This window comes from Salvelinus fontinalis, chromosome 35, assembly GCF_029448725.1.
Source record: "Salvelinus fontinalis isolate EN_2023a chromosome 35, ASM2944872v1, whole genome shotgun sequence".
Classification (NCBI taxonomy): domain Eukaryota; kingdom Metazoa; phylum Chordata; class Actinopteri; order Salmoniformes; family Salmonidae; genus Salvelinus; species Salvelinus fontinalis.
The window spans coordinates 28,505,625-28,524,828 of NC_074699.1; the positions used below are offsets into that span (position 1 = coordinate 28,505,625).

Consider the following 19,204-nt stretch of genomic DNA (forward strand, 5'->3'; position numbering starts at 1 on the left):
GCCTGTGCCCAGCGGTGTGTGTTTATACACATGTGAGTCAATGGAGTGCAGTGCTGGCTCACAGAGGAGAGGCCTTCATGGAGACTACCCAAGGTCAGAGCCTGGCAGGGTAGCCTGGGCTGGGGCACAGGGCTGGGTGGTGGTGGTGGTGGTGCCCTCCGCACCACTCATCTGCTGCTGCTGGTTGGGAGGGTCGTGGGTGAGGGGAGGTAACTAGGTCATAGCTGGATCAGTTTGAGAGCTGCTGTGTGTGGCTGCAGCTGTACAGCAGTTACTGTTGTGGAGCACTGTCACAGAGGAGAGTAGATGAACTCTGACTCTGCTCTGCCAGTCCCCCCCCCCCCCCCCCCCCCACACACACACACACAAACACAGACAAACAAACACAGGGCTTTGCTCCAACCAGACTATTGGCTGGACTGATCCTATGTCAACTCAATCACCAAAGGTCTGACATTCAAAGCAGTTGTAATTACTAGACTATAGCTCCTGGTATAACACCAGTCTGAAGCTAACACTTGGTTCAGGTTTTGGAACCAGGGAACCCTGTATCTTCTTTATAGTGTGCTCCTAAAACAACCCCAAAAATGTCCCCAATTTTCGATTCTGGAACTTACCTGTGATTTTCTCAAACTGTGTTGTGGGTTTGCCAGAGGTTCTCCCTCCTCTATTCTGGCTGCTGAATGTATTTTCCTCTTTGAGGCCCTGCAGGGGATCTCTGGGAGAAATGGCCTCTATCTTTTTCAAGCCTTGAACAGTAATATAGCATGTGTCAGGGAATGGAAAACAAGGCTAAAAAATATGCAGTGAGAAGTAAACTGGTGTGAATGGATGGCTGGGCCTCAGGCCTGTCCCACAGCTAGGCTGCATGCTAGGAAGGAAGTGGCTCTATTAGCGCAGAAGCAGCCCCCCTCTCCTCTCCTCTCCTCTCCTCTCCTCTCCTCTCCTCTCCTCTCCTCTCCTCTCCTCTCCTCTCCTCTCCTCTCCTCTCCTCTCCTCTTGTCCTCTCCACTTCCCTCTCCTCTCCTCCACTTCCCTCTCCTCCACTTCCCTCTCCTCTCCTCCACTTCCCTCTCCTCCACTTCCCTCTCCTCTCCTCCACTTCCCTCTCCTCTCCTCCACTTTCCTCTCCTCTCCTCCACTTCCCTCTCATCTCCTCCACTTTCCTCTCCTCTCCCCCACTTCCCTCTCCTCTCCTCCACTTCCCTCTCCTCCACTTCCCTCTCCTCTCCTCTCCTCCACTTCCCTCTCCTCCACTTCCCTCTCCTCTCCTCCACTTCCCTCTCCTCCACTTCCCTCTCCTCTCCTCCACTTCCCTCTCCTCTCCTCCACTTCCCTCTCCTCTCCTCTCCTCCACTTCCCTCTCCTCTCCTCCACTTCCCTCTCCTCTCCTCCACTTCCCTCTCCTCCACTTCCCTCTCCTCTCCTCCACTTCCCTCTCCTCTCCTCCACTTCCCTCTCCTCCACTTCCCTCTCCTCTCCTCCACTTCCCTCTCCTCTCCTCTCCTCCACTTCCCCCTCCTCTCCTCCACTTCCCTCTCCTCTCCTCCACTTCCCTCTCCTCTCCTCCCCTTCCCTCTCCTCTCCTCCACTTCCCTCTTATCTGTCTTTACTTTTTCACTCTGCTGTTTGTCCTCTTCCTCCTCTCGTTGTTTAATGCCGACACACACACACACTGGCCCATTCCTCCCTCCCCATACAGAGATACCTTTTTTCATGTCAAAATGAATCGGGATCAATCAATTTAAATGTCACACGACCTGCTTGTCATTGATGGGGTCAACTGTCTAAATTGTATTTACCATTCTTCTTATTTCTCTCTCTCTCGCTTTCTTTCTCTCTCCCCCCCCCCCCCCCCCCCCATCAGGGAATCAAGCAAGCGGGCACCGCTGGTTGCCAGGTCAGGATGCCCATGATGATCACACCATTAAGAACACAAGGTGACTATAGCGTATCTCCATTCCTTGTTACATATTTCCTATGGTACTACAGAGAATCCTTATCCCACACCAGACACATAGGAGAGCTGAGAACAGGTGTTTCCTATCCTGCTGTACCCCATCCTTTCATCAAACATTTACACTGCTACCATCTCACACTGATTCACAAACACTGACTGAACACACTGAAGCAAGCCCTAAAACATCCCCTAAATACCATACTGGTCCCCAAAGAGTGTGGTGTGCTCTCAGGTGTGTGTATTTGTGCGTGTGTGTGCATGTGTGTGATCAGAGGTGCATACAAATTCGATTTGCCCCTTCCTCATGTTGCCTGCAGTGAAAGATCTGTAGGTTGTTTTATGCCCATACATTGGAATGTGGGAAAAATACTTTGTGCCTCTTAGCTAGGAACATGCCTGTTAAAATCAAGTTTAAATTCACTCTGGCAGTCCTTGTGCCTCTCCAAAAAACGTGTCTTCAAGCAGGATGCGGTTTTGGAGTGTAAGGAGAACCGGTGAAGCGCAGTGATATTGACAGAATGATGTTGTCTATACAAACCTGGGGAGAGTTGCCTACGTTGTGATGCTGCGCCTCTGTCTCCCCTGGTCTCCCTCTTCTCTCCCCAGTGTGACAGAGATGGTTAAAGAAAGTCTTCAGAAAGGAACAGGTTTGATGACAATACGAGGGGACAGCTCATAATAATATTACTCTGTGTGTGTGTGTGTGTGTGTGTGTGTGTGTGTGTGTGTGTGTGTGTGTGTGTGTGTGTGTGTGTGTGTGTGTGTGTGTGTGTGTGTGTGTGTGTGTGTGTGTGTGTGTGTGTGTGTGTTTTTTTTCTTCCCCCCCCCAGGCACTGTCAGCAAGGGAGCCATGTTCCAAGCAGGCAAAAGTCCTGTGGGTTTTGCCGTTAAGGGCTCTGGAAATCAGAAAAACAAGCTGAACGATCCCGGAGGCGGTTCTTTCAGGTACAAAACGCTGGTTCTGTGCACCTCTTCAGGTAGAGAGAAGTAGGGAGGAAGAGAGAAAGAGTCTAACTGAGTGTTATGGACAGCCAGCACATGGGGGCAGCATTTCACCAAGATAACTTGGATGACTACAGGCTACACTCTCAGCTAAGGCCATGAGTTTTCATCCTGTCATCTGCCTGACTCTCTCTGTCTGTCTCTCTCTATCTCTGTCTCTATCTCTGTCTGTCTCTGTCTGTCTCTCTCTGTCTCTGTCTCTCTATCTCTCTCATCTCTCTCTCTATCTCTGTCTCTATCTCTCTCTCTCTGTCTGTCTGTCTCTCTCTATCTCTCTCATCTCTCTCTCTTTCTGTCTGTCTCACTCTATCGCTCCTTTTTCTTCGTCTGTCACATAGCAACACTCTCTCTCTCCCAGCCAATAGATCATTCAGAGTAATTCATACTCTCATCAATGCTCTGGATTCTTGTTCCAACTCTTTGGTAGGAATGATAATGAACTAATAAGTCATTATCGAATAAAATGGCACAGTGTAGTCTACACTTGTGTTGCCCCCTGTTAATATAGATGTTTATGGTTACCCCCTGTTAATATAGATGTTTATGGTTACCCCCTGTTAATATAGATGTTTATGGTTACCTGTTAATATAGATGTTTATGGTTACCCCCTGTTAATATAGATGTTTATGGTTGCCCCCTGTTAATATAGATGTTTATGGTTACCCCCTGTTAATATAGATGTTTATGGTTACCCCCTGTTAATATAGATGTTTATGGTTACCCCCTGTTAATATAGATATTTATGGTTACCCCCTGTTAATATAGATGTTTATGGTTACCCCCTGTTAATATAGATGTTTATGGTTACCCCCTGTTAATATAGATGTTTATGGTTACCCCCTGTTAATATAGATGTTTATGGTTACCCCCTGTTAATATAGATGTTTATGGTTACCCCCTGTTAATATAGATGTTTATGTTTACCCCCTGTTAATATAGATGTTTATGGTTACCCCCTGTTAATATAGATGTTTATGGTTACCCCCTGTTAATATAGATGTTTATGTTTACCCCCTGTTAATATAGATGTTTATGGTTTCCCCCTGTTAATATAGATGTTTATGTTTACCCCCTGTTAATATAGATGTTTATGGTTACCCCCACCCTCCCTCCAGGTTCTTCAGCTCGTTTCATCTTTGTAAAAAGCGTCTTCATGAAAAATGATCTTTACAATCTGACCTATAAGTGTAGGTGCTTATGTGTGTGTGTACATGCGTGATTGCGCACATCGTAGTTTGTGAGTGCGTGCGTATGTATGTACATTTTCCTCTCCTGCTACGCATTCAAAATGTAACGAGTACTTTTGGGTGTACTTTTGGGTGTCAGGGAAAAGGAGTAAAAAGTGCATTATTTTATTTAGGAATGTAGGTGAGTAAAAGTAAAGTACAGATACCCCCCAAAATACTTAAGTAGTACTTCAAAGTATTTTTACTTCGTTACTTTACACCACTGGCTCCGAGCCCATAGTAGGACACCAGGTTCATGGTAATGGCCTCCCCTCCTGAGGGGAAAGTATCCGCCCCGGGCCCTGATTGATAAACCAATAGTGGCCTTGATAATTAAGCTGTCAGGGCTGCTTGTTGCTGACAACCTTTTCCCTCTGTTGCTTCTGCCTCCATGTTTACACAAACCACGCATTGCCTCCCTGCCCTAGCAGTGCACTCTACTGGCTAACCATACAGTACATAGGCTACACACTGGTTTCACGTCAGCTCAATCAAATAGGGTTCATATATCCTCACCAGCACTAGCCCCTCTACTCTGCTTGTTGACATGGATTAGGAATCCCTGTTGTCTGGCTGTGTAGTGTAGTAGTCCCTGGTAGGGCAGGGCTGTATGTACCTCTATACTGTTCCCCTCCTGAGGACATAAGAGCATGTTGGAACAGAGCCCTGTGGCGTGTGTATATCCTCTCACCTCAGAGCACTCTCAGCCACTCCTTCCCGGCATTGGTGCGCAATAGGCCAGAAATGGAGAGGGATGGTGGGAGTCTCCCCCCTCTTAAAATAGTGATGATACTGAGATTGTACTGTAGGCATTTTTTGTTTGATCTTAAATACTCCCCCCTCCTTCCACTCCCCAGTGTTGTGCTATGTAGATGGGGTTTTGTATAACATCAGATTTGTATTGTTTCCCTTTGTGAAGAATATAATGCTAGGGTTGAGTAGCTAAGTGGATAGGGGTTGAATAGACTATAATCTCAGAGATTCAGCTTATAACCAGTCAAACATGCTCCAAATAGAATCAACCAGGCATAACCCCTCTAGTGTCTCCACCTTGACCTATGTATTTATTTATCTGTTGTGGTGTGTTGTGTTGAATTTTGTTGCATTGTGCTGTGTTGTTATGTGCTGTGTTGTGTTGTGCTCTGTTGTGTTGTGTTATGTGCTGTGATGTGTTGCGTTGTCCTGTGTTGTTATGTGCTGTGTTGGGATGTGCTGTGTTGTGTTGGGATGGGATGTGCTGTGTTGGGATGTGCTGTGTTGTGTTGTGCTGTGTTGGGATGTGCTGTGTTGGGATGTGTTGTGCTGTGTTGGGATGTGCTGTGTTGGGATGTGCTGTGTTGTGTTGGGATGTGCTGTGTTGGGATGTGCTGTGTTGTGTTGTGCTGTGTTGGGATGTGCTTTGTTGGGATGTGCTGTGTTGGGATGTGCTGTGTTGGGATGTGCTTTGTTGGGATGTGCTGTGTTGGGATGTGCTGTGTTGGGATGTGCTTTGTTGGGATGTGCTGTGTTGGGATGTGCTGTGTTGGGATGTGCTGTGTTGGGATGTGCTGTGTTGGGATGTGCTTTGTTGGGATGTGCTGTGTTGTGTTGTGCTGTGTTGGGATGTGCTTTGTTGGGATGTGCTGTGTTGGGATGTGCTGTGTTGGGATGTGCTGTGTTGTGCTGTGTTGGGATGTGCTGTGTTGTGTTGTGCTGTGTTGGGATGTGCTTTGTTGGGATGTGCTGTGTTGTGTTGTGCTGTGTTGGGATGTGCTTTGTTGGGATGTGCTGTGTTGGGATGTGCTTTGTTGGGATGTGCTGTGTTGTGTTGTGCTGTGTTGGGATGTGCTTTGTTGGGATGTGCTGTGTTGGGATGTGCTGTGTTGGGATGTGCTGTGTTGGGATGTGCTGTGTTGGGATGTGCTTTGTTGGGATGTGCTGTGTTGGGATGTGCTGTGTTGGGATGTGCTTTGTTGGGATGTGCTGTGTTGGGATGTGCTGTGTTGGGATGTGCTGTGTTGGGATGTGCTGTGTTGGGATGTGCTTTGTTGGGATGTGCTGTGTTGTGTTGTGCTGTGTTGGGATGTGCTTTGTTGGGATGTGCTGTGTTGGGATGTGCTGTGTTGGGATGTGCTGTGTTGTGCTGTGTTGGGATGTGCTGTGTTGTGTTGTGCTGTGTTGGGATGTGCTTTGTTGGGATGTGCTGTGTTGTGTTGTGCTGTGTTGGGATGTGCTTTGTTGGGATGTGCTGTGTTGGGATGTGCTTTGTTGGGATGTGCTGTGTTGTGTTGTGCTGTGTTGGGATGTGCTTTGTTGGGATGTGCTGTGTTGTGTTGTGCTGTGTTGGGATGTGCTGTGTTGGGATGTGCTGTGTTGTGTTGCGTTATGTTTTTATGTGCTGTGATGTGTTGTGCTGGTTGTGTTGTGCTGTGTTGGGATGTGCTGTGTAGTGCTGTGTTGTGTTGCGTTATGTTGTTAGGTGCTGTGCTGTGATGGGATGTGCTGTGTTGGGATGTGTAGTGTTGTGTTATGTTGTTATGTGCTGTGTAGTGTTGTTATGTGCTGTGCTGTGTTGTGCTGTGTTGTGATGTGCTGTGTAGTGCTATGTTGTGTTGCGTTATGTTGTTATGTGCTGTGTTGTGATGTGTTGCGTTGTGTTGTGCTGGTTTGTGTTCAGACCGCAGGGCCTGTGGGGTTCCCGGTGAGTTCCAGTGTGCTCTGCTGTGGTGACCACTGACAGACTGACAGACAGGCAGCCACAGTGTAGGTTTACAGTGCTGAGTGGAAGCCGCTGGTCTCTCCCTCCATGCTTTCTGTAAACACCAAACATCCGCTTTAATCACAGCCAGCCCTCAGCCGTCTCAGACGTCAGCCCCCTCAGCCCAATGCCGCGGCAGGTAGCCTAGTGGTTAGAGCATTGGGCCAGTAACCGAAAGGTTGCTGGATCGAATTCCGAGCTGTTAAGGTAAAAATATGTTGTTCTGCCCCTAAACAAGGCAGTTAACCCACTGTTCCCCGATAGGCAGTCATTAAAAATAATAATTTGTTCTTAACTGACTTGCCTAGTTAAATAAAGGTTAAAATGCCAGCGGTAAGCTCACCATCATTCCCCCAACTCCTCCTGCCCCTCCACTGTATGTCTGGTCTGGGGCATATGTCCCTCTACCCCGGCCCCCGTCCAGCTCATTCACGTCCAGACCAGGCCGGACACACAGAGAGGGAACGTGCTTAAACTGCAGTACACTGGTTTTGATACATATTGGCAGCAGTCAGCGTTGTCTAAAGCGACAGGCTGTAGTGCACCTTGAGGAACTAAGGAAGCTGCTGTGGGCTGAGCCTGTGTGCGTGACTGTGTGTGTGTCTCACTCACTGTGAGGTATGACTAGCTACATGGAGGGGTCTCAGGGGTGTTAGTCACTCAGATGGCTCGGTGGACGACCCCTACCTTGGCACAGGGGGCACTCTCTGGGGGGAGGTATCAGAGATCCCTGTCTGGCCCTGGATCCTGGTCCCTGACTGGATGCCCCCATTCCACACATACACATGCTCCTTCTAAATGGCAGAGCAATCCAACTCCCCACCTATGGTGTGCCCTCTCTCCCATCCAGGTTTGATATGGAAAATGCATGCATATGTATTCATGTTGCTCTGGGTGTCATGTCCCGCAGCAAAGCCAAACCAATCATTGAGAGGTGTCTTTTCCTCCACAGTGGAACCTAATTACATCTCACCTTTATTAGTGAGAGGAGAAGGTACTGTACATTCGTTCAGGAGTCTTTTTGTTATGCGTTTCATAACTAATTTTTTATGTCAACCATGTCTTGCATTTCCATTTGGTTGTAGCCCCCCCAAACACAGGAGACATCTAGCTGTGCTATTAAGAAACAGGAATAAGGGAGTTATTTCATAGCAACATAGCATGTCCATATCCACTAGCTGTGCTATTAAGAAACAGGAATAAAGGAGTTATTTCATAGCAACATAGCATGTCCATATCCACTAGCTGTGCTATTAAGAAACAGGAATAAAGGAGTTATTTCATAGCAACATAGCATGTCCATATCCACTAGCTGTGCTATTAAGAAACAGGAATAAAGGAGTTATTTCATAGCAACATAGCATGTCCATATCCACTAGCTGTGCTATTAAGAAACAGGAATAAGGGAGTTATTTCATAGCAACATAGCATGTCCATATCCACTAGCTGTGTTGTGTAACTTTATGTGTTATTCATCATTACATATGATGGTTTATTTATTTAATGGATAATGAGGTTAGGAGGCCAGGGTGTTGGGTGTTGATGAAGATGACGGTGCTGAAGATGAAGGTGTATAGCCTACAGTAGGAGGGGAGATATATAATAATAACATAGTGTAACATCTCCTGTATCATGAGAGTGTTGTTGGGTAGATTCTACATGGAGGTTCATTATTAGACTCAGAGAGAGTAGGACTGGGACTGGCAGGGTGAGTAGAGGGTCTAGTGAGATCTCTTGGTGCAGGAAGGAGCTCTAATCGTCTTTGTCAACCTCCTGCCGGGATGTCAGGACTCATATAGGTGCTCGTGGCCTTACAGAGGAACAGGAAGACATCAGCAGGGTGCAATGCCTGCCACTGATGATGGCGATGTGTTCCCACACATGGACGCCCGCCCGCTGCGGGCAGAGACTAGAGAACAAGGCAGCATCAACGTGCGTGGCCCCCGCAACACGTAACTTCTGACGGTCGGAACCAGCGGCTGCTGGCGGTGCGAACGCCAATTACTTTAGAGGGGAGGCAAAGGAACGGGCGAGGGAGGCAGTGAGCGGCTGCCCTGTGTGTGTTCTGTGGTTCTCTGTGCCCTCTGTCACCGCCACTCAGTGGTTCCTCCAGCCCAGTGAGCGAGGGAGGGAGGCAGTGTTTCCATGGATGATGAGCACAGGGCATTGCCAGCCACAACCAGGTTACCACAGCACTCGTTCCCCTGTTAGGGTACTCACTCATAGAGACTGGAAAGAGGATTTAGGCCTGGTGACTGTCAATGTCAGATTCACCCAAAACCTACAATTAAAGGTGAACTGTTTGGGTCAGACACTCCATTCTTTTAATGATGGTCATCCTTGGGGAGGACCTTGACCCCAATGGGTCTTCTTGGTCCTTTATCCCCTTCTTACTGTTTACCTCAAATACGATATCTAATACATTTTACTGATCCAAACCTATGAATGAATTGTAAAAAAGCTCAAATGTAAGAAAATTAACAATGTATTGAGAAGCCAGCTCGTGTTGTGAATCAAAATGGTGGTGGATATTTCCACTGGACTAGTACTGGATGATATTGCTGTTCTCAGCAGAGTGGTCTGTATACAGTGTTTGTTGATATTAGTATATTGCCAGATTCATCACACAGCAGTTCCAATCCTCCTGAGCATCCTTACCCAGCTCCCCGCCATCCAAACGTTGTCAATCCTACTATATGCTGACTCAAATGGACTCTGGATGGAATAAAACTTATTAAAATAGTGTATTTTATGAGCAGCTTATACACCTCTGAATCATGACATTACCAAGTTCATACACTACATTCCCTGTACGATTGCACCTTGAATGACATGAGAAAATCTGTCAGTTTTCCACAGGAACAGCTCTGTAATTGTCTATAGGGACATGTAAACTAATACTGTAAAAGGGACACATACAATATTGTTTTATACAGACATTGTTGTAAGAGCTAATGTACAGATGTAGGATCTTAATTTGAGCCAGTTTGCTACAGCAGGAAAATAGTCCTGCAGCAACAGGACATTTGAATTATTATGTGGATTATAATTCATTGCCATTTTTGTAGTGGTTGATACATTTTTCATGAGGGCAAAACAAGTCTGACATTTCTAAGTGGAAATTACAACTTTAGAATTCTTTTTAAAACTCAAATACACTGCAAGTTTGCAAAAACAAACTACATTTGTAGAGCTCTTAAAAAATGAATCCTCCATCTATTTGTTTCCAGGGATGATGATGACATTAACGATGTGGCATCCATGGCGGGGGTGAACCTGAATGAAGAGAGCGCTCGTATCCTGGCCACCAACTCTGAGCTGGTGGGAACACACATCCGCTCCTGTAAAGATGAGGCCTTCCTTCACCCGGGACTGTTACACAGACGCATCCTGGAGACAGGTACGGACAGTACACTACTACAGTACGTTATAGTACATGATGACACCCTCACTAGAGAAACCTCTAAAGACTACCCATATAGTGTATGATAATGAGGCCTTGTTCACAGCAATAGAACAATAGAATTTGCATACACAGTAAGTCTTTAAAGTCTTTAAATTAAGTCTTTAAATTAAATCATATAGAATTGAGGTGGAATCATGTACAGTATCGTTGTCTTCACGGTTAGTATTATCTCCAGGTCCATAATAATCATTCCATAATCATCAAGTGTTGCCGATGATGCTGATCTTCATTTTCATCATAATGATTATTATCTTCAGATTTATCTTGAATTTATTCATGAACATGTGTACCAAACAAAATCATGTTCCTTCAAACGTGTGTGGGTTTAGAAAATATAGGCCTGTGTGTGTGTGTGATGAAATCTATCTGTTAGCTTTGTGTTTTCTTCTATTCTCCTTGTTGTTTCTGCATCTGTAGTGTCATCACTAAAGACAGACAGTTTGATTTACTTCCCCTGATGGGATGTTGCAGGCCAGGCCCGAGCAGACGCTCCTTTCTGGCCTCCCTCATTTTAAACTTGATGCACTTAACAGTTCTTTCACCTCCTTTAATGAATTCTTCAGTGTCTGTCTGAACTTACTAGACCCCAGGCCCTGACATAAATACTTTATAGAGCTGTCTTTTGAAGGCTGCTTGTCAGATTGTCCTGTAGACTGAAGGAAGAGAGTTACAAGACTTGATTTTGTTCTTCTGTTTTTTGATTGGAGCTCCACATTCAGATACTGTCCTATTTGCGAATATGAGATGATTCACGGACCAGTGGAATCAGTCTCTGTTCATATTAGAAATCATGTGAGGGTTTACCATGTGATAGACTAGTATCTACAATGTATTTGCCTCTCGTTAGGCACATTCAATGGTGGTACTGGTAAATGGCACTTTGTTACACTTCAGGCCTTTTTTGCACTGTGTCGGAAATGTCTAAGCCTAATGTGTGAAAGTGCAATTCAATAATATTACCATAAACAACTAAGTCTTGAATACACATTACATTAAAAATCACACAGTAGAATAGAATTCAAACACAACAGGGAGTTTTAGCGCTAAGATGTTTCTTCTTGTTTTACCTCAATTAAGTATCCACGGTGACGGTGACAATGAGGCCCAGAGGTCATGTGCTGTTAGACGGTACATTGGTGAGGTTGTTATCCCGTCGCCTTGGGGAGGAGGGGTTAAAAATGTAAATCTTGTTCTGGGGGCTTGGTGCTGTGCGGGGGCCGGGTGGGTGGGAGGCCATGGTGCCCCCTGCTGGGGAAGTGGCACTTGGGCGGCTTTGTTGTGTCAGTGATGGGCTGTGGAGAACTCTCAGCTGGCAGCAGAACCAAGGGAGGCTCCCCAGCCTGCCAACTCTGCTCAATCAGAGGCTAGTGGGGATGTGGTCCTCCTCACACAGTGGTACACAGCCCTGACTCACCCCTCTGCTTCATGCTGCCCTCTGCTCTCTGCTGCCAACACTGGACAGGGAGATGTACAGCGGGGCAGGGTAGATTCAGACCTGGTGAGGACCAGGGAACCTTGTGTCTTTCATAATGTCCAGGAGCTTGTTTCTCTCTCCCCGTTTCTTTCTTTCTCCTTTTTTCTCTTTCTATCTCTTCCCATATCTCTCTCTCCTCTCACCCCCTTCTCTCTTTCTATCTCTCTTCTCTCCCCCCCTCTCCATCGTTCCTCAGGCTTGTCCTTGAGCCATGGGCCAGTTTCATTTGTGAAACTGCAAGCAGCAACTCCCTCCTGACTCCCAGGGCCTAGAAAATATGCACAGCTGGAGTTCTCTAGAATAGCCTCTCAAAGTAAATGTGCTCTGGTACCTCAGAGGTCCAATTCTGCAGAGACGCATACAGAAGTACTCAACTCCAAAGAGACTCACTCGTGTTCAGTGCAGAAAGTTCACTTTTCTCTATTTAAGGGCAGATGAGATTACCAGTAAAAACAGTACAAAATAAAGCCTGTTAAGGTGGTTGGAAACTAACACTAAAGCAATTCAATGCTGTTTAGACTCTCCTATAGTCCTAAGCCAGGTGCTGGTGTGGACTACATTGTACATTGAGGAAGGTATTTATTTCATAGAGAACTTGGCTTTCTTTGTCTCGGTGCCTTGAATATCTCAGTTTGTAAGAGAGTGGAAGCCTTTAGTATTTTACCTTTTGACGTCGCTTATGACCCAGAGAAAATGTTTTTGAATTTTCACACTAATTATCAGGCTTATACGGATCTCGATCCTTTCGAGATGTTAGACCGGGAAAAGATGTGTGTACAGTACGGCTGATTTAAATAATTGGTGTGGTTTACTTAAAAGTGTACCAGAGAGAACATTCTGTTAATGGAATATTAAAAAGGAAGAAACACAGATCCTAAACTCTGTCCTCTGAATTATGACTTCACAAACTGTTTACTGCCAGAAAACTAGTCGAAATGATCCTTTAAAGTTAAGGTTGGCCAATGTTGTTTACAGCTACACACATGAAAGACTGCAGAGTAAGAGCTTGGCAATTCATACTTGGATACTATTCTCAACATGGCACTAGAACTGTGAAACGTCTAGACAGAGCTTTATCATTATTAAACTAATACCTTTTTCACACTATCGTCCTGACCTAAACCAAACTGTGCTGGCTCAAATGTTTTGCTTTGTCCTTTTTAGCATGGTTCCAACAACTATGGTGGATGTGGAACCAGGCCAGCTCATTACAGCTTGGTTTGGTTCGGCTCAGCTTGGTTCAGTAGTATGAAAAGCCTTTTCAGACTGGGATTTGGGGAGATCAGCGTGTATTAATGTTGGAGTCCTTCTGTCTGTCTGTGACCCTAAGCTAAGAAGTTTGGCGTGTCAGAGGTTCCTATGGAGGCTGTGAACTTCATCTCCCATGCTACCCAGTCCCGACTCCGCACTGTGCTGGAGAAGGTCTCCTCCATCGCACAGCACAGGATGGACGGCGGTAAAGTAAGTAGTTGTGCCAGAGACAGACATACCTATGAGGAGGTGGGCGCTTTTTACACTTAAGTGATAAACACCATAGCACAGTTTCCACAGAAACATATTCTTCAAAACTTTGAAAAATACCTGGTAGATCTTTTGCAGGCCTCTGTCTGGCACACCAGCATGGGTGACATTAACTTTTAGCCTTGAATATAGCAATGTAACCACATTTAATTGGTTTACAATAAAGTTAATTCAACTCTGCTCCTTGTAAAAAAAAAAAGAAAGCAAAAAACATAGCAACTTTGAAAGCTGTTTTCCTGTGTGTATGTGAGGCAGAGGAGAGGGGTGGTGTGCTACAGCTGTCCCTGTCTTGTTTAGTCTTTTTTGCGGTTTGTAAATGAGGCGTGTTAGATGCGTGAAGTCTCCTCGTCTCTGTGAAGCCACTCTGTTGACATCAGCGAAAAAACCAACCGGGCGGGCGGCCTGAAAGAGAGAGCACGGCTCGACTGAGTTACGGAGGAGGAGAGGAGTGCAGGCTCAGCTCTGAACAAAGGAGGAAGGATGAGAGAGACGTGCGCGTGGTGACAAACCCTCAGATGTCACTCCACTCTGTGCTCTGCTCTGCCACCCAGCTCCTCACATCGCCACAGAGAGGGAGATAGAGTGAGAGAAACTGATAAAGGGTTTTGGGGGAGAACAGAGAGACAGAGACACACACAGGGAATAAACAATTGTCATATTAACTTTTTGATGACCCACAAACTTTGTTTTCCTTCTGAAACTTGTCTCATCTTCCCATCTCCCAAGTGCAGAACAACATATTTAACACAACGAGAAGCGGTGATACGTGTAAACAAAGAAAAGTTGTGATTAGTTAACCAAACTGGTGGTTGAGAGAGACGAGGTGTCTAAAGTTGTAGTAATATGTTTATCCAAACTTGTGGTTAAAATGAGATCTTCTTAGGATCTTAAGTTATTTTTCCTCCACTCACTCTCTTTTTCTTTCTTCCCCCCTCTCTGTCTCTCTGCAGGATGAGGAGGGGTATGAGCAGTCGGCAGACGTGCGGTCGCAGCTAAAGTTCTTTGAGCAGCTGGAGAGGATAGAGAAGCAGAGGAAGGATGAACAGGAGAGAGAGATCCTACTCAAAGCAGCTAAAGTAAGTCCTAGTCGCCTTCTTGTTATAACGGCATATATCCCTTTTAGTTACAACCACACAGTCAATGAAGTGTTTTCACATTCAATCCTGATCTTTAGCCCAATTTAGCAATACGCTGAAATCTTACCAGTTTCAGGTACCCCTTTTCCAAGCCTACCTAAATCACCATGAAGGCCAGTGTAGGCGCTATTGTGTGTGTTACTTGTGTGTGAGGTGGTGTGTAAGGTAGTGTTTAGCTGTACTGTGGTGTGTGTTCCTTGTCAGTGTCTAGGGCAGTGTGGTGTCTTCGCTGTTCCTGCCCAGGCCCTAGCTAACAGATGAAACCGAGTGTGTCCTCCGTAGAGTGACCTCAGTGTGTTCTCCCACCCCCTCGCTCTAGGGCTCCTTTGTCCTCTCATTGTCCCCAAACACAACAAGTAGAGGAACCACTGTGGAACTCTATACAGTCCTCTGATCTGATCCTCCTCACATACCTGCTGACACGCCCAGAGCTAAAAGCGTGTCGTGTCAGCCATCTCAGTACTCAGGAGAACCAGCTTCAACAGTAGTGGGCAGGGGAGCCTCAGAGAGCCTTACAGTCTCAGAACAGATGAATTGCATCTAGGCAGTCTCTGCACACTCATGTGTGTCCATCCAGTCACACTCAGACTGTTGAGACTGGTGTAAACACTTCTTGCACACACTTAACTTGTATAAGGTTGTGAAATGACTTGAATAAGTTCTCACATACTTCATACAATCTATCAAAGAAGACAGGTACATAATTCATTAGACATACAGTATGATGCAAAGGTTCAATACTGTCACCACCAATAGAATGTGTTTTGAAGGGAAATGCCCCACGGTGAGACATTAGAGAGAAGCTTGCTTCATTTAATACATCTTCAACAGAGACAATGTCCCAGAGCTGATTGCATTACCACTTCCCTGTGTTAACAGCATTGTTATGGTCTGGTCCTGCCTGCCATGCAGGACATTAGAAACAGTCAGACTGATGAACAGTGACCCGCCTTGCTGCTGTTATAGTTGGTAGTTAGGAAACTACTGCCTTGACAGAAAAGCTGTTAAGCACCAAGCTTTATTTTGTTATTTAAAAAAAGATGCAATCTTATTGCCTAACTGCAAGTGTCTTTAGAAGGAGTATATGACAGGAAGTTGTACTAAACAGCAGTTTATCACACCTGAAAAAATCTTTAGTATAACTGTATAACTAATATGCAATATGTATTGTCTGGGCTCATTATTATGTCATAGGATGGTTTTGAGGCACATTAATTAATTTGACTTGTCAATTTCCACTATACACCTCTTACAGTATATTTCAGTATCTAACTGGGGTATTCAAACAGTAGTGAGGGTGGATCCAGCATCCAGCCACTGTACTGTTATGCACCCTTTGTGTCCTGTCCCCTTCCCTTTCTAGAGAGAGCGAGAGAGAGAGAGAGAAGGGGCGGTCAGGACAGCTGAGCTGACAGAGGAGATGTAAAGCATGTCAGTACCACCATGGCCCTTTGTAAACAGTCCATCTTTGTCCCTGTTTTCTCCCCGCTGACAGCCAGGCTCCACGCTGGGGCTCCCTTATAACTTGACCTCTTAAATAAGAATCTACTAAAATAATCCCCTCCTCCGCTCACACTCCTCCGTCCATTTAAAACATGACTCAGGTTTTCAGGGATGCTCCGGCTGACTGGAGGGCAAATGCAGTCGTTTTAGTTGAGACACCGACCAGTACGTGAACCGCCTGATATATTTAAAGCCAATTAGCAAGGAGCAGGGCAAGACGACTGGATCTGTTCATGAGGTAGTGAGGGAAGGAGGGATGGAGGGAGGGAGGGAGCCAGGGAACGGGTAGCTAGACTCTTGCGTTCCAGCACCACTGAAGGCAAATAGCATTTGATTGCTTATAGTAGAAAACAGAAACATCAGGAGGAGCCTCACGTTCAGAGATATTAATGAAGTAGTCTTTAACACCCCTGGGATGACCATGCTCTTAGAGAGGTTAGGCTATGTTAAAGACACATTGGACTATTACTAGTCATATCCCTAACCTTCATTCAAGCTAAATGAATTTATGCTAGTGAAACATGTAGTAGATTTTTTTATAGAATTATTCTAATTGCTATGGCAGGGGGCAGCACTGTTAGCTGCCTGTATTACCATAGCATAGACGAAGACCTACGGGTCGAAGCGTTGTACAATAAAACTGTGGGAGCATTCAACAGTGTATCTATCTTTCTTTCATAGACTCATAGAAGAAGTACACTGCGTCTCTGATAGCTACAGTAGGCTAGTACTGTGATAGTGTGGTGATCTGGCAGGGTGCCACTAACAGTGAGCTTTTAGAAGAGTCCCTGTATGGTTAATTGGAAGCCCTGTGGTTAACAGCTCACACAGACAGGTACAAGCTGCACAGGCAGCTCAGCTCTCACTGACTAATTACAGTGGCGCTCCAGTACTGTGGACTCTGCTCCTGACTCTAGAGAGATCCGCATACACAACACACACACAAAACACACGCACGCACGCACGCACGCACGCACGCACGCACGCACGCACGCACGCACGCACGCACGCACACACACACACACACACACACACACACACACACACACACACACACACACACACACACACACACACACACACACACACACACACACACACACACACACACACACACAGAACAGAGCAGTGGCACCGGAACAAAAGAGGGACAGACAGACAGAGTGCCTGTGACTTTCTGAGTTTGAGCACATTCTCCCGGCCCAGTGTGCTCTGCTGGCTCGCGCAGAATTTTTAATAACCTCCTTTGATTAGAATTTCCCTCCAGCAGCTTATTTACGGCGGGATTTGGCGCAGGTTTAAAGGGCACTGGCCTCGGGCGCTCAATTGCACTTCTATGAATCCAAATACGATGTCCTTGACACCTTGTATCCTGTTCCCATTTTGTACTATTTTTTGTGCTGGCTGCAACAGATGAGGGGGTCCTTAAACCAGCTGTTAACCTGTGTCCCCCCCCCCCCCCCCCCCCTTAACTCTGCAGAGTCGCTCCAGGCAAGAGGACCCAGAGCAGGCTCGGCTGAAACAAAAAGCTAAGGAGGTAAGCGCTGTGCTGGAGATCATTACCCTTGACATTTTCCCAAGACTTCAACATATACATTTTTCATGCCTCGCTACATATGTAATGCCATTTAAAGGTCTGACTTAAAAAGTTGTAGGAATTATTTGTGCTGATTGATGTCCGCCTCGTTTGGAAAAGTGGTTTCTATAGAACAGAGACACCACACCAAAGAGATCCTCCTTCTCTTTTCTCTCTCTCTTTCTCTCTCTCCATCTCTCTTTTCTGGCTCCCGATAACATTTTGGAGACTGCTGTTCATTGTGCATGGCTCTTTCAAAGAGATAGATTGGGGGAGCCTATCAGTGTTGTGAGTACCGGTTTAATATTCACCATAGCACTTTCCGTAGAGCCATTTGCATTGTAAAGGCTGATAGAAATATGTTTACTGTCACAGTTATACAGTGGGGAGAAGAAGTATTTGATACACTGCCGATTTTGCAGGTTTTCCTACTTACAAAACATGTAGAGGTCTGTAATTTTTTATCATAGGTACACTTCAACTGTGAGAGACGGAATCTAAAACAAAAATCCAGAAAATCACATTGTATGATTTTTAAGTAATTAATTTGCATTTTATTGCATGACTTAAGTATTTGATCACCTACCAACCAGTAAGAATTCCGGCTCTCACAGACCTGTTTGTTTTTCTTTAAGAAGCCCTCCTGTTCTCCACTCATTACCTGTATTAACTGCACCTGTTTGAACTCGTTACCTGTATAAAAGACACCTGTCCACACACTCAATCAAACAGACTCCAACCTCTCCACAATTGCCAAGACCAGAGAGCTGTGTAAGGACATCAGGGATAAAATAAGTCAAAGCTTTATCTCGGCCACTCATTCACTGTCTTCTTGGTAAGCAACTCCAATGTATATTTGGTCTTGTGTTTTACGTTATTGTCCTGCTGAAAGGTGAATTCATCTCCCAGTGTCTGGTGTAAAGCAGACTGAACCAGGTTTCCTCTAGAATTATGCCTGTGCTTACCTCCATTTAATAATTTTTTTATCCTGAAAAACTCACCAGTCCTTAATGATTACAAGCATACCCATAAAATGATGCCGCCACCACTATGCTTGAAAATATGGAGATTGGTACTCAGTTATGTGTTGTATTGGATTTGCAAAAAGTTAATTGCTTTGCCACATTTTTTGCAGTGTTACTTTAGTGCCTTGTTGCAAACAGGATGCACGTTTTGGAATATTTTTATTCTGTACAGGCTTTCTTCTTTTCACTCTGTAAATTAGGTTAGTATTGTGGAGTAACTACAATGTTGTTGATCCATCCTCAGTTTTCTCCTATCACAACCATTAAACTCAGTAACTGTTTTAAAGTCACCGTTGGCCTCATAGTGAAATCCCTGATCGGTTTCCTTCCTCTCATTGGTCTTTGTGGTTGAATCTGTGTTTGAAATTCAACACTTTACTGAGGGATCTTACAGGTAATTGTAAGTATGGGTTACAGAGATGAGGTAGTCATTCCAAAATCATGTTAAACACTATTATTGCACATAACGAAGGGGTCGAATACTTATTGACTCAAGACATTTCAGCTTTTCATTCTAAAAACATAATTACAATTTTAAAGTTATGGGTTATTGTGTGTAGGCCAGTGACCAAATACA

General features: G+C 45.3%; 1 protein-coding gene across 3 annotated transcripts in view; it reads left to right on the top strand.

Moving 5' to 3' along the window:
• The window catches only part of LOC129834675 (transcription initiation factor TFIID subunit 4-like), an 89,876-nt gene that overhangs the window by 21,748 nt on the left and 48,924 nt on the right, over nt 1-19,204 (top strand). For all 3 annotated transcript variants that reach the window (XR_008756290.1, XM_055899880.1, XM_055899881.1), the window contains 6 exons: nt 1,868-1,940; nt 2,791-2,905; nt 10,157-10,326; nt 13,197-13,327; nt 14,338-14,463; nt 17,507-17,563. Coding sequence is in view for 2 of the 3 variants with exons in the window: in XM_055899880.1 (XP_055755855.1) it covers nt 1,868-1,940; nt 2,791-2,905; nt 10,157-10,326; nt 13,197-13,327; nt 14,338-14,463; nt 17,507-17,563 (672 nt within the window). In the remaining variant the exon portion in view is untranslated. The remainder of the gene's footprint in view (nt 1-1,867; nt 1,941-2,790; nt 2,906-10,156; nt 10,327-13,196; nt 13,328-14,337; nt 14,464-17,506; nt 17,564-19,204) is intronic.